General features: G+C 45.4%; 2 protein-coding genes across 12 annotated transcripts in view; one reads left to right on the top strand and one right to left on the bottom strand.

Moving 5' to 3' along the window:
- THAP4 (THAP domain containing 4) overlaps positions 1-21,365 on the bottom strand; it is a 55,708-nt gene extending 34,343 nt beyond the window's left edge. For 4 of the 7 annotated variants that reach the window (XR_013636237.1, XR_013636238.1, XM_073360417.1 and 1 more), the window contains exons 1-2: positions 20,734-20,902; positions 15,787-16,946 (exon numbers count right to left, since the gene is read on the bottom strand). Coding sequence is in view for 5 of the 7 variants with exons in the window: in XM_073360417.1 (XP_073216518.1) it covers positions 15,787-16,946; positions 20,734-20,810 (1,237 nt within the window). In the remaining 2 variants the exon portion in view is untranslated. Of the gene's footprint in view, positions 1-15,786; positions 16,947-18,117; positions 18,180-20,733; positions 20,905-21,351 lie in introns of those variants that run through there. The other 3 variants (XM_073360419.1, XM_078854212.1, XM_078854211.1) reach the window with 3 other exon arrangements.
- Positions 21,366-21,474: 109 nt separating this feature from the next.
- The window catches only part of ATG4B (autophagy related 4B cysteine peptidase), a 44,937-nt gene continuing 38,674 nt past the window's right edge, over positions 21,475-27,737 (top strand). For 4 of the 5 annotated variants that reach the window (XM_073360422.2, XM_073360421.2, XM_073360424.2 and 1 more), the window contains exon 1: positions 21,508-21,614. In XM_073360422.2, the coding sequence (XP_073216523.1) occupies positions 21,605-21,614 (10 nt within the window). In that variant the 5' untranslated portion in view covers positions 21,508-21,604. Of the gene's footprint in view, positions 21,615-27,737 lie in introns of all 5 variants that reach the window. The other variant, XM_073360423.2, reaches the window with a different exon arrangement.

Here is a 27,737-nt window from a genome sequence, read left to right as displayed (position 1 = left end):
AGCATATTGGGCTGCATTAGAAGGAGCACTGCCAGCAGATCGAGGGAAGTGATTATTCCCCTCTATTCGGACCTGGTGAGGCCACATCTGGAGTATTGCATCCAGTTTTGGGCCCCCCACCACAGAAAGGATGTGGACAAATTGGAGAGAGTCCAGCGGAGGGCAACGAAAATGACCAGGGGGCGAGGACACATGACTTACGAGGAGAGGCTGAGGGAACTAGGCTTGTTTAGTCTGCGGAAGAGAAGAGTGAGGGGGGATTTGATAGCCGCCTTCAACTACTTGAAGGGGGGTTCCAAAAAGGATGGAGTGCGGCTGTTCTCAGTGGTGGAAGATGACAAAACAAGAAGCAATGGTCTCAAGTTGCAGTGGAGGAGGTCTAGGTTGGATATTAGGAAACACTATTTCACTAGGAGGGTGGTGAAGCACTGGAATGGGTTACCTAGGGAGGTGGTTGAATCTCCATCCTTGGAGATTTTTAAGGCCCGGCTTGACAAAACCCTGGCTGGGATGATTTAGTTGGTGTTAGTCCTGCTTTGGGCAGGAGGTTTGACTAGATGACCTGCTGAGGTCTCTTCCAACCCTAATCTTCTATGATTCTAATGAAAATTTTCCCCATCAAGAGAGGATTTTCATTTCTGTCACCTGTGGGGTCTCTCTTCTTGTGGCATCTCAGGTTCTGTACCAAAAGACTGGAGGATAGCTAATGTGATGCCAATTTTTAAAAAGGGCTCCAGAGGTGATGCCGGCAATTACAGGCCAGTAAGCCTGACTTCAGTACCGGGCAAACTGGTTGAAACAACAGTAAAAAACAAAATTGTCAGACACACAGATGAACATAATTTGTTGGGGAATAGTCAAGGTGGTATTTGTAAAGGGAAATCATGCCTCACTAATATATTAGAATTCTTTGAGGGGGACAACAAGCATGTAGACAAGGGGGATCCAGTGGGTATAGTGTATTTAGATTTTCAGCAAGCCTTTGACAAGGTCCCTCACCAAAGGCTATTAAGCAAAATAAGCAGTCATGGGATAAAGAGGGAAGGTTCTCTCATGGATTGGTAACTGGTTAAAAGACAGGAAACAAAGGGTAGGAATAAATGGTTAGTTTTCAGAATGGAGAGAAGTAAATAGTGGTGTCCCCCTGGTGTCTGTACTGGGACCAGTCCTATTCAACATATTCATAAATGATCTGGAAAAAGGGGTAAACAGTGATGTGGCAAAATCTGCAGATGATACAACACTACTCAAGTTAGTTAAGTCCCAGGCAGACAGCGAAGAGCTACAAAAGGATCTCTCAAAACTGGGTGACTGGGCAACAAAATGGCAGATGAAATTCAACATTGATAAATGCAAAGTAATGCTCATTGGAAAACATAATCCCAACTATACATATAAAATGATGGGTTCTAAATTAGCTGTCACCACTCAAGAAAGTAATCTTGGAGTCACTGTGGATAATTATCTGAAAACATCCGCTCAATGTGCAGTGGCAGTCCAAAAAGCAAACAATGTTGGGAATCATTAAGAAAGGGATAGCTAATAAGTCAGAAAATATCATATTGCCTCTAAATAAATCCATGGTATGCCCACATCTTGAATACTGCATGCAGATGTGGTCGCCCCAGCTCAAAAAAGATATATTGGAATTGGAAAAGGTTCAGAAAAGGACAACAAAAATGATTAGCGGCATGGAATGTCTGCCATAGGAAGAGAAATTAATAAGACTGGGGCTTTGCAGCTTGGAAAAAAGACGACTAAGGGGGGATATGATAGAGGTCTATAAAATCATGGCTGGTGTGGCAAAAGTAAACAAGGAAGTGTTATTTACTCCTCCTCATTACACAAGAACTTGGGGTCACCAAATGAAATTAATAGGCCGCAGGTTTAAAACAAACAAAAGGAAGTATTTTTTCACACAACGCAGTCAACCTGTGGAACTCCTTGTCAGAGGATGTTGTGAAGGCCAAGACCATAACAGGGTTAAAAAAAAACAAACAGATAAATTCATGGAGGACAGTTCCCTCAACGGCTATTAGCCAGGATGGGCAAGGATGGTGTCCTTAGCCTCTGTTTGCCAGAAGCTGGGAATGGCTGACAGGGGATGGATCACTTGATTACCTGTTCTGTTCATTTCCTCTGGGTCACCTGGCATTGGCCACTGTTGGAAGACAGGATACTGGCCTAGGTGGACCTTTGGTCTGACCCAGTATGGCCGTTCTTATGTTCTCTCTCCTCAAGTTTAGAGAGTGTTAAAACAGTTTTAAAACAAATATAATGCCCCTAATTACATTTCATTCTCCTGAAACACACTGAGATAGAATAACGAGATATTTGCATCAGATCCCACAGTGAGGTTGATGGGATTTCTATAGAACTATAGCAATAGTTTGCAAAGATTGTCAGATCAGTTTGCACTCTTCACAGCTGACAGTACTGGCAATAAGGGGTTCTCAAACTGGGGGCAGAAACATTAAATGTTTATATTTCACATTTTTAGGTACTGACTTTTTACTTATATAGGGAAGAATATCTGCAGGCTCTCCACATTATTTGCCATGTATGTAAATAAACACATACATAATCAAATGTTTTTTAGCTTAGATACTATTATTTGTGCTGGAAATGGCCCACCTTGATTATCATACACATTGTAAGGAGAGTGATCACTTTAGATAAGCTATTACCAGCAGGAGAGTAGGGTGGGGGGGAGAGAAAACCTTTTGTAGTGATAAACACCCATTTTTTTCATGGTTTGTGTGTATAAAAACATCTTCTGTATTTTCCATAGTATACATCTGATGAAGTGAGCTGTAGCTCACAAAAGCTTATGCTCAAATAAATTGGTTAGTCTCTAAGGTGCCACAAGTACTCCTTTTCTTTCTTTGCACTTTGTAACAGGAAAAGTCCCAGGTTTAAGTGAACAGGGAAGCTTTGGGAACAATGGCTTTTGGTCTGCAGCGTAGGCTTTTGCTCCCCTCTAGTGGAGCAAGTGATATTGCAGCAATTCAAAGTCCTCTCTTCTGTGCAAAAGATAAAGCAGGCAGTGAATTTCAGTTTTTGACTGTGTGAAAAGAGATACCTATTTTCAGACAACCTGAGCACCGGGAGTAGCCTCCACTGGGGGTGGGGCTGGTTCCAGAGTTTGTGCGGGGTCCGAAGGTGGGTTGCTGAGAGTTGGTTGAGAGTTGCCTCGGGAAGGCGGGACCCCAAACGTGGCGGTAGAGGGACACCCTGGGCCTGGTGGTACGCTCAGGGGGTCCAGAACTGCCACTGGGGTTGCCAGTGGGGTACTGAGGTGTCCTGTCTGAGGCTGCCCGGGCCTGACTGGGGTATGTCCGAAGCTCCCGATGCCCTACCTGACCTAAGGGAGGGAGACTGGGAGCGGGATGGCAAAAGGGGGGCGATGCTCGAGTGCACCAAGGAAGGCTCTGAGTCCCCTGACGGGCGGGATGGGTACCACGAGGAATGGCGAGATCTGGGCAGTGGCTGGTGCCGTTGTGGAGAGCGGTACTGTGAGGTTGACAGGTGCCAAGAAGTTGGACCTCGCCTCGATGGGGAGCGGCATCGAGAGAGTGACTGGTGCCGTGCTGGAGATCTGCGCTGTGCCGGAGAGCGGTGCTGTAATTGACAACTTGGAGAGGTGCGGTGCCGCTATGGAGAGCGATGCACGGAATGATGACCGTCTGAGCGGTGCCACGAGGTCTCAGACCATGACCTAGACCTCGAGTGGGACCATGACCTATCAGCTGACAACCATCTTGAGTGGGAACGGCTCCAAGGATCAGGGTTGCAAGACCAGTGCCGCGAGTCGGACCAGAGCTGTGAGTTAGACCAATGCGTAACATACGTGTGGTGCCAAGACTCAGAATGGTGCTGGGACTCAGAGCGGCGCGGTGATGCTGGTCTGGGGCAGATAGCCCAAACATTGTTGGTTTGCCCCTTGACGGTACCGAGGCTCGAGCTGGTGGAGGCCTCGAGACCAGGGACACAGGCGCAGTCATCTCAATGAGCCCTCTAGCGGCCTCAAAAGTGTCCAGAGTGGAGGGCAGTGTGACCTCCTCCACCTGCAGGGGATCCGGGGCTGCCCAGGGAACCGAGGGCCCTTGTGGGCTGAGGCCTACTGGAGGGTCTGTCAGTCTTATGGGTATGGTCTGCACCGTGTCCTGCTGGGGCCGCAGCGTCCGCTTCAAACCTCTGAGGGGGTCCTCCCATGGCCTGCTTTTTACGGGCGGCCGGGGAGTGGGAGCGGTGCCTGGCGGAGCGCTTCTGGATCCCGGGAGATTGCCAGCTCCTAGGAGGGCATGCCGAGTCCTTTTGTGGTGCTGTAGATGGTGCCGGTGGAGGAGCGCTCTGCACCGAGGGGTTCAGGCCCAAATCTTGTGGCAGATGGAGAACAGACTCCATGAGGAGTTGTTTCAGGCGAATGTCCCTCTCCTTTCTGGTATAGGGTTTAAATGCCTTGGAAATTTTACACTTGTCCGCCTGGTGGGCCTCTCCCAGACACCAAAGACAGCAGTTGTGGGGATTGCCCATGGGCATAGGCTTGCCGCAGGAGCTACAAGGTTTGAAGCCCTGGGACAGCATGCCCCGGAGCCCCACAGGGCACTTGTTGAAGGGGAAAACTCCCCAACTGCTATAAATTATACTTAACACTAGAGATAATGACTAACAATTAACTAACAATGGGTAACTATATACAGAGATAAGTAAGGTAGCTAGGGAGTAGTGGAGTACTTGAGAACAAGAGACCACTGTTCCAACAACCGTCATTGGCTAAGAAGGAACTGAAGGGTGGGGTTGGGCTGGCAGGATCGTATATAGAGCACCATATCGGTGCCACTCCAGGGGGCTCCACAGCCAGCCCAACGGGAAGCTGCTAGGGAAAAGTTTCTGACTTCTGTGCAAGCAGCACGCGCACACCTAACTCGAATAGATATAAGCAAGCACTCGGAGAAGAACAAGTTTAATCTTTCTCTGACTCTCCCCCCCACAACATTTCTAGATCAAGAGGCAGACTGTACCTGATGGATGGAAGAAATGGCTTCAGGTGCAAGGAGCAATTTTATTGTTCCTAATGACCATTTCTTTAAACATTTACATGCCTGGGGAAATTATATAGCTTTTCTGGCAAGTGTCACCAACTTCTGCAGAACGTATTTATTTTTTCAATTGGGTTTCTAGCCCTTAAGTTTGTGAAAATAACTTTCCAGATGTAAACTAAGTATAAATTAATGCAGTCATGTCTTCCTAAGTCTGCAGACAGACAGCTTTAATTGTCTTTGCTGCACCTTCGGAAAGCACCAAATTGAAGAGTAATAATTGCCACTATTCAGAACAGCAGTGACTATTCAGAACTATTCAGTGGACAGCAGTGAGACTGACAAGAATCATTCATGCATTGTGTTGCTTGGGAAAGCTAGAAGCAGATGCAAAGGCAGACAGAGGAATCACTAATGGGGCATGAAGACTCCAAAACAGAGGCTGTGGCAGGGAAAGAGCAGTGGAGACCCATCCTCCTCTCAAAAGCTAGAGGCTGAGGAAAGACAGAGCAGCAGATGAACAAAACAACACCTCTCCCCTGCCACTTGTTGTAGCTAGAAGGGAGAGAGGAGGAGCAGATATTTCATCCACCTTTGAAGCAGTTGGCAGATTCTAGGGTGGGAGGTGGAGGTGGTGGGAGAAGCAAAAGAATCCTCTTTCTCCTGAGTAGTCAGAGGAGTTTGGGGATTCAAGTTTATCAGGCACCTACTACCCCACAGAGGATTTGAAAGACAAAGCCCCTGAGTAAAGTCCAGGAACAGCATCATTAAGAATTTGAGCACACAAAAAACCTTTCCCAGCAGCTGGGGCACAGGTTTATTTCTCACCTGGGTGTTGCCTCTGGGCGATGATGCACTCAGACCTCTTGCATCAGTCTTTTGGCAAGCAGGTTTAGTTCCCTGATCTCTGATAAATTTTAAGCCTTGTGTGTGAGTGGATGGAGGTAAATGAGTTGGGCTGGGTGCGTAAGGGAGTAGGAGGGAGACAGAGACAGATGGAATGAATTAGAAAAGAGATGAATGATTTTAAAAGAGAGAGACTGAGAAATTGAGGGAGAGGGGGAAGCAATGGGAGAAGAAAGAAGCAGCAGAAAATAAAGGCAGCAGCAGAGAACACAACATAGGGAAGTGATATAATGCGGTGGAGGAGAGAGAGAAAATAAGAAGCTAACTGACAATGAAAACAAAGGAGAAAGGGATAAACCGTGATCTGTGATAGGAAAGAAAGGAAAGTGGAGTGAAGCCAGGATGGAAAAGAGGGTAGGAGAGGAGCAAGAAAGATGCAGTAAGTAGCATTTTAAACAAATTATTAAGATAGAAGGTTGATTGAGAACATCTTAGAATTAAGTACAAGTGCTTTATTCTTTTACATTGCAGAGGGAATAGCTAGCAGACTTCACTCTTCAGCTGGGAGATGTTGGTAAATTCTTCAACCTTGCTAACAGCTTGCATTATTTGGTGACACAACTGATTTTAAAAGCCTGGGAGTTTAATGGAGCTGAAATAAAGTATTTCATTGGAATGTGATTTATTATTTATGACTGAACTGGCTTATGCTGGTTTTCTTACCAGCTGATCTGTACTATACCTTGTATAGCAAGTGAAGGCTGGAGTACTTTAAGAGGGAGGCTAACTGCCTGTGGGATCATGGTTAGGGTGAGTAGAGCTAGATGATCGTTGTGGTAGAACATAAAGTGGTGTTTGCAAAGGAAAGGGAAATGTATCTCTGGCATGCTGGGTTGATTTGTTTTAAATATCAGTGTTATCAATGTAATCCTTGTTTAGAGGAATCACTCTAAAGAGGTGATGAATATTTTCCTTATTATGGAGCTAAGCTTCAAGCAGGACTCTTGCAAACATTCTACCAGCTGCATTATCAAAAGGTGCCTCATAGTACTGGGGAATGTGAATTTTAGTTTAAGGACTTTGTTGCAAAGGAGAGAACTACTAACATTCTGGACATCAGAGGTAAAACATTGGGATGAAATCCACCAATAGTATAATTCATAGTGTGTGAGATCATGTGATGCAGTAAAGACATAATAAAACCTATAAACTCACTGTCCTCTCCCAATTCCTTAACTATGTGGTGGTGAAATAGGTCAGAAAAAGCCAGGGGAAGATAAAATGCTCCGTCTTCTAGTCTGGGTAATTAACCAGTGGAACAACTTATCCAGGGTCATGGTGGATTCTCCATCACGGGCAATTTTAAAATCAAGACAGGATGTTTCTTCTAAAAGATCTGCTCTAGGAATTATTTTGGGAAATTGTATGGCCTGAGTTATACAGGTCAGACTAGAGGAGCACAATGATCCCTTCTGAACTTGGAATCTGTGAAAACCATGTCCACTGAAAAAATTTAAAGGTGCATGCATGCTGCAGACTGACTCATAGAACACAACCTAAATTTGAAGATATCATCCTCTGTTGAAATGATAAGGGAATTCACTGTGATGTTAGTTTAGCTACTATTGACCTTCTCCATACTGCTCCCCCACTGTAGATATACTTTCCCCCCTTGCATATTTTCATCTTCTTCCAGTGTTATTGCCTCTCTTTCCAAGCACAATGCCACTGCTTCTTCCCTTCCCTACACACTATCCCAGCATCCCCTACCCCCCACCCTGGGTCCTCTCCTCATACATGCATCTCCATTGACCAACTCTAGTATTCCTAGCCTGGTTGTTCACCAGATATACAATTTCTGCTCCTTCCCACTTTGGGGAGCCACGAGGTCCGCAACACTCCTAACCCAATCACCAAATCCACTCCCTGTTGACAGACAAGCTATGCCAAGATCTCTTGGTTTCCATTTCCCCTTCCAAACTAAACAAACAAGGTGCTTTATCACCTGACCTCACCTCACCGTTCAAAATTCACAGACAAGCTGTCATCTGATCTTTCCCATTCAAAGACAGGCCTTGATGGTAAATTCCCACCTACATCAAAAACAAGCTTAAAAGTGAGTGACTCCTTTCGCTTTGCTATAGGAGCCAGTGCAGTCCCCAATCTTCCAGACTCATACTGAGGCACAGATACAATCCCTATCCTTCTGACTGGTTTCCACTACTCTGTGACTAGTCATTCTCCTTTCCTGCCTCTGCAACATTGTTTTACAGAACTACCAAACTCTGTCCCCATTTTTAGACATTCACAAGATTTGTATTTTGTTATGAATGAAGATTGCATAACCAGGGTCAGCGTGTGCTACAGCTACAGCATACTGTATCAAAATGCTGCAGGAAGACTTTCTGACTTCTGCAGCCTGCTAGTACTAATTCACAGAATATAGAAAAAAATGTTCAAATTACATATTTTGGAACTCCCCAACATCCTAAGGCAGCAGTGGGCAAACTTTTTGGCCTGAGGGCCACATCTGGGAATAGAAATTGTATGGCAGGCCATGAATGCTCACAAAATTGGGGTTGGGATGTGGGAGGGGGGTCAGAGCTCTGGTTGTGGGTGTGGGCTCTGGGCTGAGGCCAGAAATAAGGAGTTCAAGGTGCAGGAGGGGGCTCCGGGCTGGAGGAGGATGCGGGGGTGAGCGCTCCGGTTGGGGGTGCAGGCTCTGGGGTGGGGCTGGGGATGAGAGGTTTGGGGTGCAGGAGGGTGCTCCAGGCTGGGATCAAGGGGTTTGGAGGGTGGGAGGGGGATAGGGCCGGGGCAGGGGGTTGGGGCGTGGAGGGAGGCTCAGGGGTGCAGGCTCCAGGCAGCGCTTTCCTCAAGTGGCTCCCAGAAGCAGCGGCATGTCCCTTCTCTGGCTCCTATGTGGAGGTGTGGCCAGGCAGCTCTGCACGCTGCCTCGTCCGCAGGCACCGTCCCTGCAGTTCCCATTCGCCGCAGTTCCTGGCCAACGGGAGCTGCGGGGGTGGCGGTGGGGGTGCCGTGCAGAGTGGAGCCCCCTGGGTGCCCCTACGCGAAGGGGCCGGGGGGGGGGGGCCATGAGCTCCTTCTGGGAGCCACGTGGAGCGGCCCCTGACCCTGCTCCCCGGCTGAAGCAACGGAGGGGGGTAAGCCCCAGACCCCACTCCCCAGCGCAAACTCGAGGGCCAGATTAAAACGGCTGGTGGGCCAGATTCGGCCCGTGAGCCGCAGTTTGCCCACTCCTGTCCTAAGGAAACTGTGCATTTATAAGTGATATAAGCTTTCTTTTAGGTCTTCCTTAATTAACATTTTTAATTGTTTTCTAATACAAGCTGTGGAATTCAGAGGTTTTGCTGCAAGCTTACTTTCCCTCCACTGTACAGTATAGAACTGCTTCTATTTTAATTCATATTATATAGTTTATTATGACGAAGTTTGTGATCTCACCAAGAGAAAGGGGAGAAACAATACAAATGGACAAAAAAGGGGATGGAAGAAACAGGAGCATCTCTACCATGGCCAGAAGCATACTTTTACGTTCCCCGTCACTGTATATGAGCATCTCACAATCTTTAATGTATTTACCCTCACAACACCCTGTTCAGGTAGAGAACATAAGAACGGCCATATTGGGTCAGACCAAAGGTCCATCTAGCCCAGTATCCTGTCTTCCGACAGTGGCCAATGCCAGGTGCCCCAGAGGGAATGAACAGAACAGATAATCATCAAGTGATCCATTCCCTGTCTCCCATTCCCAGCTTCTGGCAAACAGAGACACCATCCCTGCCCATCCTGGCTAATAGCCATTGATGGACCTATCCTCCATGAATTTATCTAATTCTTTTTTAAACCCTGTTATAGTTTTGAACTGAACAAATCCCCCGAACAAATCCCCCCTCCTAAATATTTGCTAAACTGCCCCCCTCAGGTATTAGGCTGACTCAACACCAGCACACAGTGTGAGGGATTGTTAAATCTTTCCCTAGTTTCATACCAGTTAAGGTGAGAAGATTCCATTATGATAATCTAGTCTGTCCTGCTGCATAACACAGGCTATCAAATTTCACCCAGGAATTTCTGCATCAAGCTCATAGCTTCTGGCTCAGCTAGAGGAGACAGAGTCCAGTGAAAGGAAGGGGAGGCCTCAGATTGGATATAATTGCCTGATATCCCTCCCATCCAACTCCTAACACACATTCCTATATTTAAGAAGCAAGATCACAAAAAGTGTTGTCCGATTTTGCTACCTCCTGAGACCATTGGGTCAGAGATAGATTAATTTTCAGCTCATTTTAGCATCAGTCTGGAGCCCTGCATTCTGCTTTTTAAATTAAATTAAATTTTAAATGAATTTAGTGCTGATGACAGGTTTATGTCAGACAGTCTCAGAGACTGAGACCCTCCCTTTGTCCAAAGAACAGGTATTGCAGAGAAATCAGCAGGGCGACATCCCCCACACTGCCCCAGCAATGTGCTACTGCCCTGATTTGGAGCAACCACTTAAAGGGATGAGAGTATTCAGCCTCCAGGATTGTTCAACTCTTGGTCTCTGACATCATCAATAAAGACATGGATTTTGCTGACTGGCTTTCTAATGCTAACCCAGTCTGGATTGGGAACGCCTGCTCACTTCACACAGACCACTGAAGAGGTGTCAGATTCAACTAGTGCACAAAAATAAAAGCCCCACATTTATATCCTATTACCAGTCTCAAAAGCCATCCAATTCACCCAAAACTGTTTTCATTCAAGTGCAAGAATTATGAAAACTAATGTATGTATATTAGGTTTAGTAAGACTTCTAAAACAAACCTAATTTGGGGGAAGTCTAAATGTTATACTCATTTTTCAAATAATTCAGGTAGCTTCAGATGTGAATCAATTCTTCACTGTTTTTGTTTTTAATAACACAGCCTTCACAAAAGCAGACACTAGATTCAAAAGGGGTTCCAGTGAAGCAAAAACCTTTGAATGGTAGAATTTTAACTCTTTGACTAATAAATAGAGTATTTTAGCTGCATTTAACCATACCTTTGGTTGCTGCACTGCTGGCCATATTTCCCAGGGTTATTTTTAGACTGCTCACCTTAGCTCCCTATTCTCTCCTTGGTCACCAGGAAATGTTTTACACTTGGTTGATAAGATAGTAATATAGAAAATGATCTCACGATTAGGTGAAAATGTTATCCCAGTTTCTGCTGCGAGTTGTAGTTTAATTTAAAACAGGCTCTTACAAAAGTAACCGACCTGATACACAGCAGTTGCACAATTAGCACGACCCAACTTTCAAAACAGAAAACCTGGACTGCTCTAAATATAGTCAAAGGGGATGAGGTGTAGAAGGATTTGGTAGTTAAGAGACGCCTTCAAGAACGACAAGAGGATTTGGCAGTAATTGTCTCCAATCAGAGCAGGCTGTTCATAACATTCTCCTCCTCTCCTGACCCTCCACTGGCTTTTCAGCAACATTTCCCCAATGCTTTAGATTAAGATCCTTATTTCTTTCCCCCAATATCCTTACTCTCCCTCAGGAGATGAATTTTGGTCCCAGCTGCCTTTTTCTAGGACTCTGGCACCTATCAAATGATTTACTGCATGCTCTGACATGCAGTAAAATCTTGAACACTTCAGATTCCAGGCTCTCACACTGGCACGCTCTGGGCTATGAGGAATCCCAGACTCCAAAACATGTCAGAATATATAACAATTCAATAGGGAGACTCCATGCTGAGGCCAGTTGCAGATGGGCCTAAGGTTCGTCTTGGCATCAGCAGTTTTAGTGGGGTGGCAGAATGCCAGGAAGCAGGGGTGGTCAGCCGGCTGGCTTGCTGTACTGGAACCAGGGCATAAAATAATTAGCATACACAACCTGCAAAATCAGTCTGCCTAGTCACCTTACACACACCCTCATAGGCCATATGTTTAGAAAAGAAACATGGAAGTTTGCCTGTACATTTTCACAGGAAATATACCACATTCTGGCTGAGATGCAAACTGATAAAACTGCTGTGGTAAGGGAGACATGCCCTTCCCTACTCAGGTTTCAGAGTAACAGCCATGTTAGTCTGTATTTGCAAAAAGAAAAGGAGTACTTGTGGCACCTTAGAGACTAACCAATTTATTTGAGCATGAGCTTTCGTGAGCTACAGCTCACTTCATCGGATGCATACCGTGGAAACTGCAGAAGACATTATATACACACAGAGACCATGAAACAGTACCTCCTCCCGCCCCACTGTCCTCCTGGTAATAGCTTATCTAAAGTGATCATCAAGTTGGGCCATTTCCAGCACAAATCCAGGTTTTCTCACCCTCCGCCCCCCCCCCCCCCAAACTCACTCTCCTGCTGGTAATAGCCCATCCAAAGTGACCACTCTCTTCACAATGTGTATGATAATCAAGGTGGGCCATTTCCTGCACAAATCCAGGTTCTCTCACCCTCCGCCCGCCCCCCCCCCCCCCCACAAACTCACTCTCCTGCTGGTAACAGCCCATCCAAAGTGACCACTCTCTTCACAATGTGTATGATAATCAAGGTGGGCCATTTCCTGCACCATTTACAACGCACACTTTGCTTCTCTGCAAAAGAAAAAGGACACAAGGGGCCACAGCAATGGTTCCCTCAACCCACCCACCAATATTGTTAACCTATCCAACTGTATAACCTATCCAACCAGCAGAAGCAGCTGTCCTATCTCGGGGCCTCTCCTTCTGCCCCTCCACCCCCATGAACATGATACAGTTCTGTGGTGACCTAGAATCCTATTTTCGACGTCTTCGACTCAAGGAATACTTCCAACACACCTCTGAACAACATACTAATCCACAGAGACCTCCCTACCAACACTACAAAAAGAAGGATTCTAGGTGGACTCCTCCTGAAGGTCGAAACAGCAGACTGGACTTCTACATAGAGTGCTTCCGCCGACATGCACGGGCTGAAATTGTGGAAAAGCAGCATCACTTGCCCCATAACCTCAGCCGTGCGGAACACAATGCCATCCACAGCCCCAGAAACAACTCTGACATCATAATCAAAAAGGCTGACAAAGGAGGTGCTGTTGTCATCATGAATAGGTCGGAATATGAACAAGAGGCTGCTCGGCAGCTCTCCAGCACCACTTTCTACAAGCCATTACCCTCTGATCCCACTGAGAGTTACCAAAAGCAACTACAGCATTTGCTCAAGAAACTTCCTGAAAAAGCACAAGATCAAATCCGCACAGACACACCCCTGGAACCCCGACCTGGGATATTCTATCTACTACCCAAGATCCATAAACCTGGAAATCCTGGGCACCACATCATCTCAGGCATTGGCACACTGACAGCAGGATTGTCTGGCTATGTAGATTCCCTCATCAGGCCCTACGCTACCAGTACTCCCAGCTACCTTCGAGACACCACTGACTTCCTGAGGAAACTTCAATCCATCGGTGATCTTCCTGAAAATACCATCCTGGCCACTATGGATGTAGAAGCTCTCTACACCAACATTCCACACAAAGATGGACTACAAGCCGTCAAGAACACTATCCCCGATAATGTCACGGCTAACCTGGTGGCTGAACTTTGTGACTTTGTCCTTACCCATAACTATTTTACATTTGGGGACAACGTATACCTTCAGATCAGTGGCACTGCTATGGGTATACTCCTTTTTTTCTTCCCAACTCAGAGTTCAGACAAAACAAAGCAACATTTCACCCTTAACTGCTTGTTTCCCAAGCTGTCATTCATGGCCACACAGACCTGAAGAAGAACTCTGGGTAGCTCAAAAGCTAGTCTCTTCCACCCCCGGCAATTGTACAATAAAAGATATTACCTAATTCACCTTCTCTCTTCCAATACTATTATTATTTAACTGATAAATTATGGAGTCTCCTTTATGGGATTCTCAGGAAACCAAAAGCACTCTCAATTTAGTTTTTGTATCAATCTACCCTTAGCACTCACACAAAATATAAACTGCCCAACTCGACAGTTGGCTTCAGTTTCATTAGTGGTTTTTTAAGACTATATAAACAAGAAGACAGAAGCGTGAATAGGTGGTACATGCCAACAGGATGCTAATATTAAAACAAACTCTTCTTTAAGATTTATGGACAGCAGTTAAAACTTTACCAATGTAAACTTTACGCAGTAAACAATTTATAATCACTTAGAATTTGATTATCTAAATATTGCTTTCTATCTTGAGAAAATATTAGATCTGGCAATTTTCAGAATTCCTATTAAAAAGGTTTGATTCTTGTCCTTCAATAAACAGCACATGTATCTCAGAAAATCAGTCATGGTGCTTACTAAATTAGGGCAAAGCATCTTTCAAAGGATCAATTTTATAAAAAGCTCATTTGTAGGAGTTCCAACAAATGTGAACTTATTAAAAATATATTAAGACAATTTATGTAAACCTAAAAAAATTTGTCTAGCAGTTTAGATTAAGGTAATTCTTTTATATTGACACACAAAGAGAATATAAAAATATGCACCAAAAGGTACCAATCACAAGGCTGTTGCAGGGTTTTAGTTACATGTACTAGTAGCTATTTAAGCTTTGATTTTGTGGTTTATAGTATTGTTGGAAACCCTGGATGAAGTTACAAATTTTGAACGATTTCACTTCTACTATGTAGTCCTGCAGGGACAAACAAACAAAAAACACCCAACCTTGACATCATTTCAGTGATTTTTTTCCACTTACATTAAAATGTGGGATTTTTCCATGGGAAAGACCTATTAAAATTGGGACCTTATCATGGAAAAATAAGGTTGGGTGGCAACCCTAAATATAAGCAGGTAGTTTATATTCTCTTAGTTGAGTTTAGAGATAGGAATTGCCACAATGGATTAGAGCAGTGGGGTCCATTTACACCAGTATCCTGTCTCTGACACTTGCTAGTACTAGAAGCTTCAGAGGAAGAGGTAAGAAACCCCACAATGGAATACCCCTAGGGAAAGTTTTTCTTCCGAACACTGTCAGTTGGGGGCTGGGCTTATGCTCTGAAGAATGAGTCTTTGCCATCCTGAACAGGAAGCAGCAGCAGTGCCAGGATGCAGAGAGGAGGCTTGGAGTGCTCCAGGTGTCCACACTGCACTTGCCATGGCAAGAGAGAGGCGATGCTGACTTGCCTAGCCTGATGTGTGGGCTGGCTAGCTGGGCAGGCTCAATGCTTGCCCCGAGAAAGCCATATGGGCAGAGGCACTAGAGATGTCCGGAGCCACTGCCCAGTGGCCAAGATCCCTGGAGGAGTGCTTCTAGGACTGGCCACCCCAGTGCTGCAGGAAGGAGCTTTGGTGGAGTGTGATGTATCACATAGAATCTGCACCCAGCAATACCACGGCTGGAGCCTCCCACAGGATAAGCAGAGTGTGGGGTTGGGGTGAGGGATCCAGGGCTCCCGAGCCCAAAGTCCAGCACAATGGGGATAGGAAGCCATGGGCTGGGTGGAGACAGCATTGTCAGGTAGACGCTTTCAACCCTACCCAAACCCAATGGGACCCACCTTACAACAAGTGTCAAATTCAGGTCATTATGAAACAACTCAACGAGCTAGGGTTAGGCTCAGATTTGCTGTGGTCTAGTTGGGCTTTAAAATTAGGCCCTAGCAGACTTCTAGCTCCTTAAACATGACAAATAAATCCTTGTGGCCTTTATGATCAGTTTCTACTTGAAGCTGAACTAGTTAAAAATGGCTGGGGAAGGGAAAGTAGAGTCTAATTGGAGTACTTTCTATTTAGAAGCAAGGCAAAACACATTACCCTAGATCAGAGATGACCTTAAAGCGCACCTCTTTTGTAAGACTTTAACTAGATAGCCTCTTACTTTAGCCAAAAGAATGAATTCTGCCCCAATTACAAAGGCACTGAGGGTACTGACCACAGTCCTGGGACAGCAGACTGTTCAAGTATGGGAAACTGATCTTCTCTAGTTCATCCAGCTTCTCCTTCAGCTTCTTGACTTGGCTGTCAGAACGGCTGATTCTCTGCCTCAACAGCTTCAGCTCTCCATTCTTTTTCTCCACCTGTTCCCGTAAGCAGCACACTTCGTTTTTGCTTTGCCTAGAGGAGAAACAGTATGAATGGAGGGAGTCAATGAGCTTGCAAGCTCCTGAGGCTGAGATGATGACCTCATTGATTGACATGGGGTTGGCATCTGTCTCTCCCTTCTGACCTACCACAGCCTCTGTTGCTGGCTGAGGGGTAAGGTCTGCAGGGGATGCTGACAAACTTTGGGAAGGTTTCTGAGGGGTTGCAGTAAGTGATGAATTAGGGGAGCTTTCTGCTAAGGTCTTATTGTGCCCCATGATGTTGCTACTGCAGCTTGGTTCCACATCTCTCTTTGGCCTTTTCTTCTCAAGTTGCTCTTTTGGGAAAGATGGCTTCTCTCTGGTGTGCTTAGAGGAAAAGCTGTAAGAGTGGAGGGAGCCAATAAATTTGCAAGCCCCAGATACTGGAGGTGTGAAGTCATCAATTGATATACCACTTCTATCTGTTATCCAGCTTTCAGTATGGACTGTGCTTCCAGGACAATCATCCACAGATGGTCTTTCTGGCTTTTTCTGGAGTCCTGTCTTTGTGACTAAATTATCAACTAACATCCTTCTCAGAGGCCCTTCCAACTGGCCACAGACATTCTCTTCTTGCTCAGACATTGACCCAATTTCAGTTTGCAGAGTCACCTGCTCCATCTCTTTAGTCCCTTGCATTATCATAAAGTCTTGGCCAAAATATGAGGTTCTCTCAACTACCTCACAGCCTCCTTCCCTTGGTTGATCTCCATCCCTCGCAGGTATTTGGCTTGCTATTTTAATTCTACTTTTGACATAATCCTGGTTGTCGTCTTTCTTCTCTGTGAGCTGGAAGATAGTTGGCACAGCTGTCGGCTTGAGTAGCCGATGCTGATCTTCCAGCCGTTTGGAGAAACTATCTTTGGTGAAATGCTCACTGCAGAGAAAGGAGTACTTGGTGGGAGTCCAGTTGTCCCTTTGAACTGCTTTTAACCACTGGATCAGACGTTTTGAGTCCTTTAGAGGGAATCTGCAAACAAGAAGCATAAAAAGGGTAAAATAAATGGATATTTCTATAATCAAAGAAGTTCAGTGTTAGCAGACCATAAGTTTTGGAAACCAAAATTATCTAGAAAGCAGTATAGTACTGGTTATGCCTGGTTGATGATTGATTATTGAAAGTTTCAGCGGAATGCTAAATATTCATTTCCTTGGCTGGCAGTTAAATTCCCCTGAGAGGACATAACCAGTTAGCTTTGTGCTACTGTCTATTAAAATCAGCTAGCAAGCAACTGACCACTTCACTATGTATTTATACCAGTCAGACACCATGACTCTCCTTGTAAGTGAAGAAAGACAAGATGTGAATAATGAAACCCTCTGCCCCGAACAACAATCTAATCCATCTACAGTCTTCAGGAACTGACTGGTGTTTACACTGAGTAATGAAGGGATATTAAACAAGATATAAAACATCCTACATTCAGGCCTCAATGCCAAGAAATCATAACATTTACACACACTGTATTTCTTATAGTTGACACAAATGCTTGTTTTAGACTGTTAACGGCACCTATCCAGAAAAAACAAACACATAGCCAGGGACTTCACACACAATCATTTTCATAGAGGAATTCAGTAGATTTTCATATCCCATGAGGGAAGAAAAATTAAACTAGGCATACAAGATACAGTTTGAAATGGGCTCGCAAAAGTCATCTTAATTTTGAATTTTTGCTTAGCATTACCAATGCTAAGGTTATATTTGGATCTAGGCAGATGGATCCCCGCACCTACACAGAGACCATGGGCTGCATGCAGGTACAGGTGTCTGCCTGCATAGTTCCATTTGCATGTTTGCGACTTTGGACCATATGGCCCACTAGTTTAAGAGAGCATCTGAGGTGAATGTGTTCAGGCAGGAATACCAATATTACTCAAACCAGCTATGATTATTCAGCAACCTTACAAACCAAAAATAATCAGAAGAACTTTCTGAAATTTCAGAAGATGGCAAAACAAATCACAAAATTCATACAATGAAGCATAATGGATACAAAGATTATTAACAGCTTTGCATAATAAAAAAAGACAGCTTACTGTATTTGCAGATTTTAAGTAAGAGACATACAGAACAGAATCAGCATAGTTAGTATTACTATGTTAGTATTACTTATTTCGTGCACAGGAAACATGATTACCTCAATTTTATTACAAACAAGCGTTGTATATAATTTGCTCTTGAGTTGTCTTCAGTTTCTAACTACAAGAGGAAAGCAATATTTTTATCCTGGGTTTTTTGGAAGAGAAAAAGACTACTACTACAGAACATTTCTTTAATGGAGTTTCTCTTGGATGCCACCTGCAGTAATAGAATACATCCCAGAAAGAAAGCGGTTTGCATGCAACTCATGGAACCTCTTTCCCTACTGTTCATTCTGGGCCAAGCTGTCTTATTGTTCAGCAAAGGCATAAGAGGAGGGCAAGATTGTGTGCATCCCACATCACCAGCATGAGGGTACATGATGACAAAACTATTACACGTACTAGCTGAGATATGCAGTGGGAGAAATGTGCGTGTGTACAGTCCTTAATGCCAGCCTTGGGCTGTAACAAGACTAAGCTGCAGTTTCAGTAGCCAGTGGAGACCTCGGAGGGGGTGAAATCCAAGCGTGTGTGTTCCTCATCAATAGCATAAGCAGAGTTACTATGGGCAGGTCTACACTAGAAACTTTTGCTAGAATAGCAATGTGAGAGATGGGTGTGATTTTTTTTTTTTACAACATTTTTATACCAAGAGAAGCCCTAATGTAGACATAATTATATCAGCAAAAAAAAAATGCTTTTGTCGGTATAACTTATACCAGCTCCCTGAACAAAATAAACTATACCAGTAAAAGCATCCTTGACAGTATAAGCTGCATCTTAACTAGGAGAGTTTGCCAGTGTAGTTATACCAGCAAAGTTTTTATAATGTAGACTGGACACACATCTAGGGGGAGACCTGCAGGGAAGAAAACACATTGGAGAGTGGGAAGGGAATGCATTTTAGGTCTTGTTTATATTAGGAAATGTTACTGTGTTTAATCATGATTTTTAACAACACAGTTAGCCAACATAGACTGACCAGTGCTTTGCGGTCAGTGCAGACAACTCATGTTCAACAAGATGTTAGCTAGACTTCATGATTACTATGTCATCATATCAAACATGGTATGTCTTTGTCTATCCTGACCACAGTCATGGTCAGTTAACTCAACTGTTAAAAATGATTAAATGCTTTCTTAAACACCACACTTTCTAATGTAGACAAGGCCAAAGCGGTAAAGAGTGAAAACATAAGGACCGTGGGGAAGGGAAGCATGCATCCCTCATTCATCAACAGCCTAAGAACATAACAGTTGGGATGTCTGGTATAGGAAAATCTGCTGGGGTGGGGATATTGGAAAGTGTGGAGAAGGAGAAAAGTAGATTGCAGGGGGGTGAAGTAGGGAAGGGAGATGTAAGAGACAGAGATGCATGTTCTGTCCCCCATATCAACAACTTTAAGTGCACAGCAGAATTAAGCAGCTATACTGGCTGGTAGCAGATATTGGGGTGCAATGTGTGTCAGGGAATCATGGCCCTAAAGGTACAGCAAGATTAAACACTTATATGCTGTACAGTTAGAGATTTGTCGAGGTGCAGGATATACATGGGCTGGGGCAGGAGAAAAAGGGGAGGATAAAATTTGTGCAGCTGACAGGACAGGAAGAAACATGAGAGTCCCTCATCAAACATCTAAGAATGTAGCAGGACTAAACAGCTACACTGGTCAGTGGGAAACCTGCAAAGAGTGGAAGGCAGGGATAGGTGAGTATTTGGCAGTCTGAGGAGGGGAAAATGAGAAGGTGTATGTGCATCTGGGGATAGCTGTAACTTTCCATCTTAGGAGGATGGAGGACAGATGCAGCTCTGTGTATTTCTGTTGGATGGATAGGACAGGAGTTTGGCATGTCTAACTTCCTGTCTGGTTGGGGACAAAGAAAGGGGGCATCTGTCTAGTGGAGGAGAAAGGTGTGAGTCTATCTGTGTGAGGGTAGGGGTGAATGTGTGTCTGTGTGCAGGGGCCAGGACGGAATGGAGGTAGGTACATTTGTCTCTGCCCATGACAATGGAGAGGTAGAGGTGTGTGTGTTGGGGGCGGGGAGAGGGAGGCAGGGGTGTACCCAGAGGTAAGTGTAAGTGTGTCAGATTGTGGGAGATACATGTGTTCCTGTTAGGGGGTAGATGAACCTGTCTGTGTGTGAGGGGGGAGCGACAAGTGCACACCAGGTGTAGCTCTGCAAGGGGAGAGGAGTAGGTGAGTGTCTGTCTGGGGGGGGGGGCACAGAGAGTGTTTCGGGGGAGTGGGGAGGTGTTTGTCAAAGTGTGGCAGTAGGAAGGGACGAGAGGGGTGTGTGGAGGGGGAAAGGGAAGAAAGCGGATAGCTGCCTGTCCGGGGGGTGGGTGGGTAGATGGCTTTACCTGTGAAGGATAAGCAGGTGTGTGTCTGTCAGTCTGTGAAGGCAGATGTGGGTAGATGTCTGTCTATCGGGGAGATCTCTCAAGTTGGGACCAGAAAGGGGATCAGTGTCTGACTGTCGTCGGGGGAGGGCGATGAGTTAATGTCTGTCTGTCGGGGGGATGAGTCGGTGTCTGTCTGTACAGTCTGTCACTCAGTCAAGGGGTGGGGGAGAGGTCCGGGAAGGGGCGGCTCTGTGCCCCGCAATTCCAGCGGGAGCCGGGCTTGGCGGTCGGGGCGGGGGTACTGGGCCGGCTGAAGCGGCCGCTGTTACCTGTGGAAGGAGACGGCTCCTCTATGCACCTTCCCCTGCCGGTTAGAGCAATTCACCGCCGCGCAGCAGATCACCATCTCCGGCCGGTTGGCCCTTCCCCCCACTCCCCTCACCCCTCCCAACACAGGGGCCGAGGCCAGCCGTACAACAAGATGGCGGAGCCAGGTCACGTCAGCTGCCCCCCTTCCCTGGAACAGGGGTTTCAGTACGATGGTGCCGTCAACAAAGATGGCGACCACCATAAGGCCGCCGCCATTTTGGTCGAGGCACCGCCGTACACCACTATCTCCGCAGAGGAGAACTTCCTAGTACCCCTCTCTGTGCCCTCACTGGGTCTTTCTTTGAGGCGAGGGTTGGGCTTGTGGGGAGCGGATAGGAATGGGAGAATCGAGGGGTTCAAATGAAGCTCAACTGAGGCAGCCATGTTGGAAACAGGGGGCGGGGTTTTGCTGACCGTACTACATGATGGCGGCGCCCACGTATCACACCTGCTCCGGGTAGGTAAGGGTGGGGTTGGGCATAGGGCTGAGATCCGGTAATGGGCAAAGCATTTAAAGATCATTCCCTGCTCATTCCCCAACACTGGCTTCAGCCTGGTACCATATGACTCCACCTCACCTGAATTCTTCGTTCCGTACAGCAAAATGGCGGCCCCTCTATGGATGAGGAAGCCGTGCGGCGCAGCTGAACGCGGCGAGCTCCCCTCTCGACCTATCCCGACTGAGAAGCGCTGTGAGCCGCTCTCTGATTGGACGCGCTGGGCTCCTCGTCAGGCGCGGACGGGCTACGCTGCGGCCTGTGTGAGTATGTGGAGGAGGCAGTAGCTGCAGCCTACTTGGTCCTGGGGCTGGTTAGAGGCAGGAGTCACAGGATGGACGCAGGTGAGCGGCGGCGGGACCCTTGCCAGAGCTCTGGGCCGGCTCCGCCCCGCCGCTCGGCGTGTCGGGCTGGCTGTGTCCCTGCTTCCCTGAGCGCCGGTGTTCTCCCCTAACCCACCACGGGGGAGTAAAGGTGGTGGTGTGTGTGGGAGGGAGGGAGGCCCTAGGGTGGGGTGTAGGCTGGTCAATCTCCCTTGATGGTTCCCTTGGTAGGGGTTGAGGGGAAGGTCGTGTAGGGATCTATGGGGTGGCTGGGGATCTCCAAGGCAGGAGGTGGGGGTAGTAGGGTGTGGAGGTGTGAGCTGGGGATCCCCAAGGCAGGGGTTAAGAGCTTGGGATCCCCAAGGTAGGGGATGTGCAGGTGGGGTCCCATACTGCGGTCCATTGTTCATTCAGGGCTAGTTGATCCCATCGTGATGCTTTCTCACATCTTGCTGCTAACTCACATTGAAAGTTAAAAATACTCTAGGTCATACACTTTACTTCTCTTCTATATAGGTTCTTATACCACACTTATCAATGTAGTAGCTGTAGACCAAGCTTACTACACACAGTAAGAGGCTCTTTGCATTACTACTTTCTCTCCTATAAGAGAATGCCTGTGTTTCATCCTCCCATCCACCTTTATTTCAGGGACTCCCTGTAACCTGATCCCTTCCCCATACAGGGGTTCTCTGTGACCCCCATTCCAACATGTCAGGGTTTCTGTGTGTACCCTCCTTTTCCAGGTCTCCCTGTTTTCTTTCTCACAACGTCAATATTTTAAGCTCAGTGGAGACATGGGCAAAGCTAAAATGAGGGCTACTGTTATGCTAGAATGTGTTCATCTCTGCTATCAACCTTGTATGCTCACGTGGGGAGAGATGTCCACAGGACAGTCTCTATTAAAATATGGTCCATGTTATGAAAAAGTTCTGCAGAACTTGGCATAGGATGTGTCAGGCATGATATGTATAAGATACCCCCTCAACCATGCACACTCCCTGGGCTCCCTGTGGCAATTAGAGGAAGGGGTGTGGCTTGCATTAGGAAGGTCACAAGATTTTCTCTTAAAGTGATGAGGAAAATGTAACTGTAGGAGAAAGACAGGAGGGATAGCATGTTGTCATGTAGCACCCTGATAACAAATCAGCAATGGACACTGTTACAACTTCAAAAAAAAACAATGAGTACTTGTGGCACCTTAGAGACTAACAAATTTATTTGGGCATAAGCTTTTGTGAGCTAAAACCCACTTCATCGGATGTATGCAGTGGATAATTGCCCACCTTAATTAATTGGTCTCATTACAGTTGTTATGGCAACACCCATTTTTTCATGTTCTCTGTGTATATATGTCTTCCTATTGTATTTTCCACTGCATGCATCCGATGAAATGGGTTTTAGCCCACGAAAGCTTATGCCCAAATAAATGTTAGTCTCTAAGGTGCCAGAAGTACTCCTCAGTTTTTTGGTGATACAGGCTACCACTCTGAAACCTGCTACAACTTCAAACACACTGCAGATCCTTGATACGTTGTCTGTTTCTGACAGAGTCCTAAGGTTTGGCTTTTATATTTGGCAACACTTACATAACTTTTTATGCCAACAAAGTGCCTTGAATTGAAACAGAACACTGTCCTCCTCCACAACCCCACGTTGTACATGGCAGTTTGGGAAAGGCTGAGTGTATGCATGGAGTGGGAATAGTCTGCTCCTGTTAGGAATGGTTCAGCATTTGAAATTAACTTGGTCAATCATCAGTACCACTCCCTGGAAGCAGCATTTCTTGTTCCACAGGACACCCTTCTTTCTTCTGCAGCTTTGGGGTGTGTGTGGCCTGATGCATGCCATAGAGTATACTGGCTTACAGACTTCAGAAAAGTTTCCTCCTTCCAATTTTCTCTAGTTTCTTTTGTAATTGGGATAACGGAAAAGGGCACCTCACTGCTTCAGTGATGCTGGCTTGACTGCCCTGGATGTGGAAATTCACTGTATAGCAAGAGCAATTGGCTATACAGTCTTTCTCTGCTGTCCTGGTACTATTTTTGCAGCCCTGTTGTGGAGATACCACTTCCAGAGTGAAATGGTTGGTTGCTCTCCATGACTGTTCATTTCTTGCCTTCTCTGCTCAGAATGCCAACAAGGAAGACAATTAAGGCCAATTGCAGTAGTGGTTTTTGATATGGACAAGTATCCATTAGGAAATGAACTAACTCTTTGCAAAGAATCATCTGACCGCCATGGTAGAGTGGTAATTTTGATCCCTTCTTTTTAGGGCCACATGTAAGCCACTGACCCATTGGTGAAGGACTCCATATCCAACTCTGATTAATACTCTCCTGACATTCAGCCTCTGCTTATTTTCCACCTTGGACCCAGAACTCCTGTGCTCCAGGGCTTCTGCCACCTTTATTTTTCTTCCTCAGTGCTAGTAGTATTACAACCAGAGTTCTACAGCTGTAGGTATCAAACTGGCTTCCAGTCAGGCTCCCTGACCAGTGCATCATTGCACATAAAATCACAATATTTGGTTGCATTTAGCCTACTGTGCCTGTTGACTGGAAACAAGATGAATTAACTGAATTTTTCCACTGAATGCATCCGATGAAGTGAGCTGTAGCTCATGAAAGCTTATGCTCAAATAAATGTGTTAGTCTCTAAGGTGCCACAAGTCCTCCTTTTCTTTTTGCGAATACAGACTAACACGGCTGCTACTCTGAAATGTTCATGTATGTTTTCCCATTCTTCTCATACTCTCAAATAGCAGAACTGTTTTGTTCAAATGTAATATTTGCCTTTGGGTGTATACCAGGTCTGGAGAATTTCAGCCCAATGGGTGGAACTTTTGGGAAGTTATGATCACCTGAAAATGGGGTTTATAGTGAAAATACTCTGGTAACCTTAAATATACCTGGAGCGCTAGTGTGCCCATTATGATGTGCCATAATTATACTCACTAAGAACCATAACTTTGACTGTCTTGACTCCTTTGCATGTAAATTCTTGACTGCTGTTGAATGGATGTCATGTCTCACATTTGATTACCTGTGTTTTCTTTCTTAATAAGCAAGAGACGTGCTGGTGTATCTGACTGACATCTGTTGAGTGTGCAGTCTGAGGTTCCAATTGTGTGGCTGGATCTCCATGGGTGAACCCCTGCATCTTCAGAGAGCCCAGTTGAGGCTCCATGCCAATGTAGGGAACTGTGTGCACAGATCCAGTTGCGGGAGTGGGGCCTTGGAGCTCTCATCCTCGGCGTGCATAGTGACTGTGTTCAGATCAAATTTTGTGTGCTCTGAGGCTTTGGATTCCCTGAGCACACTGAGTTCTGTAGTGTGCAGCTTGGGAATCCAGTAGACCTGCTTAGCCTCTTCCCATGGCAGCTTTCATTGAATCAGAGCAGGCCCAGCAGGTCCCTCACTCACCAGTCTGCCAGCTTCAAATCACGTGGCCCTTGTAGAATAGAAAGTTGCAGAACATGTGAAATTTGAATTGAATGTTGATTGGAAATTCAATTAAGTGTGGGGGCAAAAGGGAGAGGGATGACTTTCCAGGGTGCAGGTTGGTTCCAGAGCAGCCCTGAGTAAGAAGGACCCTCTAGGCAAAGTTTAACTTGGCCATCTGAACCAGCTAGCATGCAGTGTTCGAGATATATGGGAAGTGGTGTATATTGCTGACTGAAAGGGGGACAAAGTGGAGAGTCATGTATTATGTAAATACAGTCCCCGTCTTTCCAATTTACTTAAACAAGTATTTTCACTGAGTGTTTAATCCATGGCAAGTTTGAAAATCTAAAAATAAGCCATCTTTGAGTAATGAGCTCTAAAACTTGTCTGAAAAGTGTTTTAAAATAAAAAAATGTTAAGACTATCTCAAGCGACCGCACAGAGTTATGCGAAACTTAATAATAAATCCACCTTTGGGTGGCAAATAAGCCTGTGAATCGGGGGGGATGGGGGAGCCAGGGGAGAAGGTTATTTTTGACTCAAAAATACAGGCTTATGAAAATACCATCTGTCAGAAATAGCACCAAACACACAAGGACTTCATGCTATCAATGCTTGTCTGTCTACACAATTATCAATTGGTTGTAGTAAGGAGAAGGTGAAAGAAGATAAACCAAAGTGTGGACTGTTGGTGGTTCCTGAAAATCTGCCTTGTTACATGGGTCTGGCTCTAATCCTGGCTGCTACATCATATTAATATTTTCCTATTGAAAGAATTGCTGTGCTTGCAGGGGAGATGTAGCCAATGGGAAGAGGAGACCATTATCTTTATTAAGATGTGGTCCATACTGTGAAAAAGTTTGAGAACTTTGGTACAGGTAATCTACTTGCTTGTCTGTCCAATCAGGTGTTAATTTGGAATTAGTCCCCCATTTATGTTGACAGGGCCCCATTCCTCAAAGAAAACTACAGTTTAACCCAGTGATGGCAGTTTTCTGCTGCTTTTGTTTTCCCTTTGACACTCAAATCATGCTATTCCCAGTTAGAAAGACCGGGGGGGGGGGGGGGGGGCAGAAGATCTAAGTGAGATCTGTGGGGTCTCATTGACAAAAACATCTTGTTTGTCTTGTTTTTCTGAATGTAATATAGATTAACCTACATGGCTAAAAGGAAGAGTAGAATCTCTTTGTGACCCTCTGTGTGCTAATATATTTTTTTAGCACAAACTGTAGAGGAGTTATTGACCACACCTGTAAAACTGGGATAACACTTAGCAAGGCTGACGGCTTCTCTACACAGTGGTGTTCACAAATATCTATTATGCTTTAAATTCATAACCTAACTTAATCCAAACTAACCTTCAAGTGTAGGCAAGCCCTACATGCACTGGTGATAGCACCAATTTCTAAGTTCAGGAAAAACTGAATTTATGTATACAGAATTCTACTCATGAAATTAGAATGAAGGACAATGAAATCAGCAGCACAGATGGTGACTGAGAAATGGCTGCTGAGTCACACCAGAAAGCTAAGAGATTACACCCCCAGTTAGAGGGAAATGGAGTGTGCTGTGTGTTGTTCATGTCAGCTGTATCACTGGGTAATGTATTGAATCTTGTGTCAGCTAAAATAGCTGCTGAGAATATCTTGTCTGTATAGCATAACTAAATAAAGCTGTTACAATTTGATGTGTAGCTTGCTCAGGTTTATTCAAGAATAACGTGCAAGTAAAAAGTGATTTGAACTGAATCTTCTGACAGTTTTATTAGGAACATTTTCCTTGGAGCTCATTCCCAAGGCACATAGTGGAGCCCTGTTTCCACTAAAACATTGCGTAGAAGCTCCCAACATCTTGCCTATCCACTCCTGTGGAGAGGACCACAGCCCTGATTAGGAACGCCTTGCAATAGACTACACTGCTGGATTGTTTTGTAATGTGCAATCAGAGCTGGATACTTATATTAGAAAAGACAGATGTTGAAGTATTGAGCAAGGTCATGTTTTGAAGGAAACTAGTAGAGTGGATCATGTACAAGCCTGCAACCTCTAGATTGGATGCCTCAGCATAGCTCCCATTGTTTCCCGTGACTTATTGTGTGACATGCATAAAGAACATCTCGCCTTTTCCCCCACCCTGCAAACTTTTTTTTTTTGAGCAAAGACCTTTGCATGTTTGATTCTAATGAGGGAGCAATTTTTAGAACCCTCAGAAGGGACTGACTGTCTTTGAGAGGGATATTTAGTATCCATGTTAATTTAATCCTAGGCTTCTCCCTGCACCACCAAAAAACATTTACTCTGGGAAGAAGGGACTTGTTTGTTAATAACAAACCTGGAAATTCCAGAAGGATATTAAACCTCCTACTTCAAGGTTTAAACAAATCTCAAATTATTAGAGACCAGGTTGAGACCTGTGTTGGGAAGGGGCAGATTATCCCACATCTGCCTGTTGCAGGGTTCTTACACTTCCCTCTGAAGCAGCTGATACTGGCCACTGTCAGAGACAGGGTACTGGACTAGATCAGACCCAAGATCCATCAAGTTTGGCAATTCCTGTGTTTTGGTTCAATCCTGAGCTTTTCCTCACTGATGTGAATTTTTTCACAGTTGCTGATTTCATCAAAGCACTGTGGTCTAATGGGTAGAGCATGGGATTGAGACTCAGGAGACCTGCGTTCTGTTCCTGACTCTATTAATAG

This window comes from Lepidochelys kempii, chromosome 9 (genome assembly GCF_965140285.1).
Source record: "Lepidochelys kempii isolate rLepKem1 chromosome 9, rLepKem1.hap1, whole genome shotgun sequence".
Classification (NCBI taxonomy): Eukaryota; Metazoa; Chordata; order Testudines; family Cheloniidae; genus Lepidochelys; species Lepidochelys kempii.
Note: the sequence above shows the minus strand (reverse complement) of the source record. Positions and strands in the feature narration are given on the sequence as shown.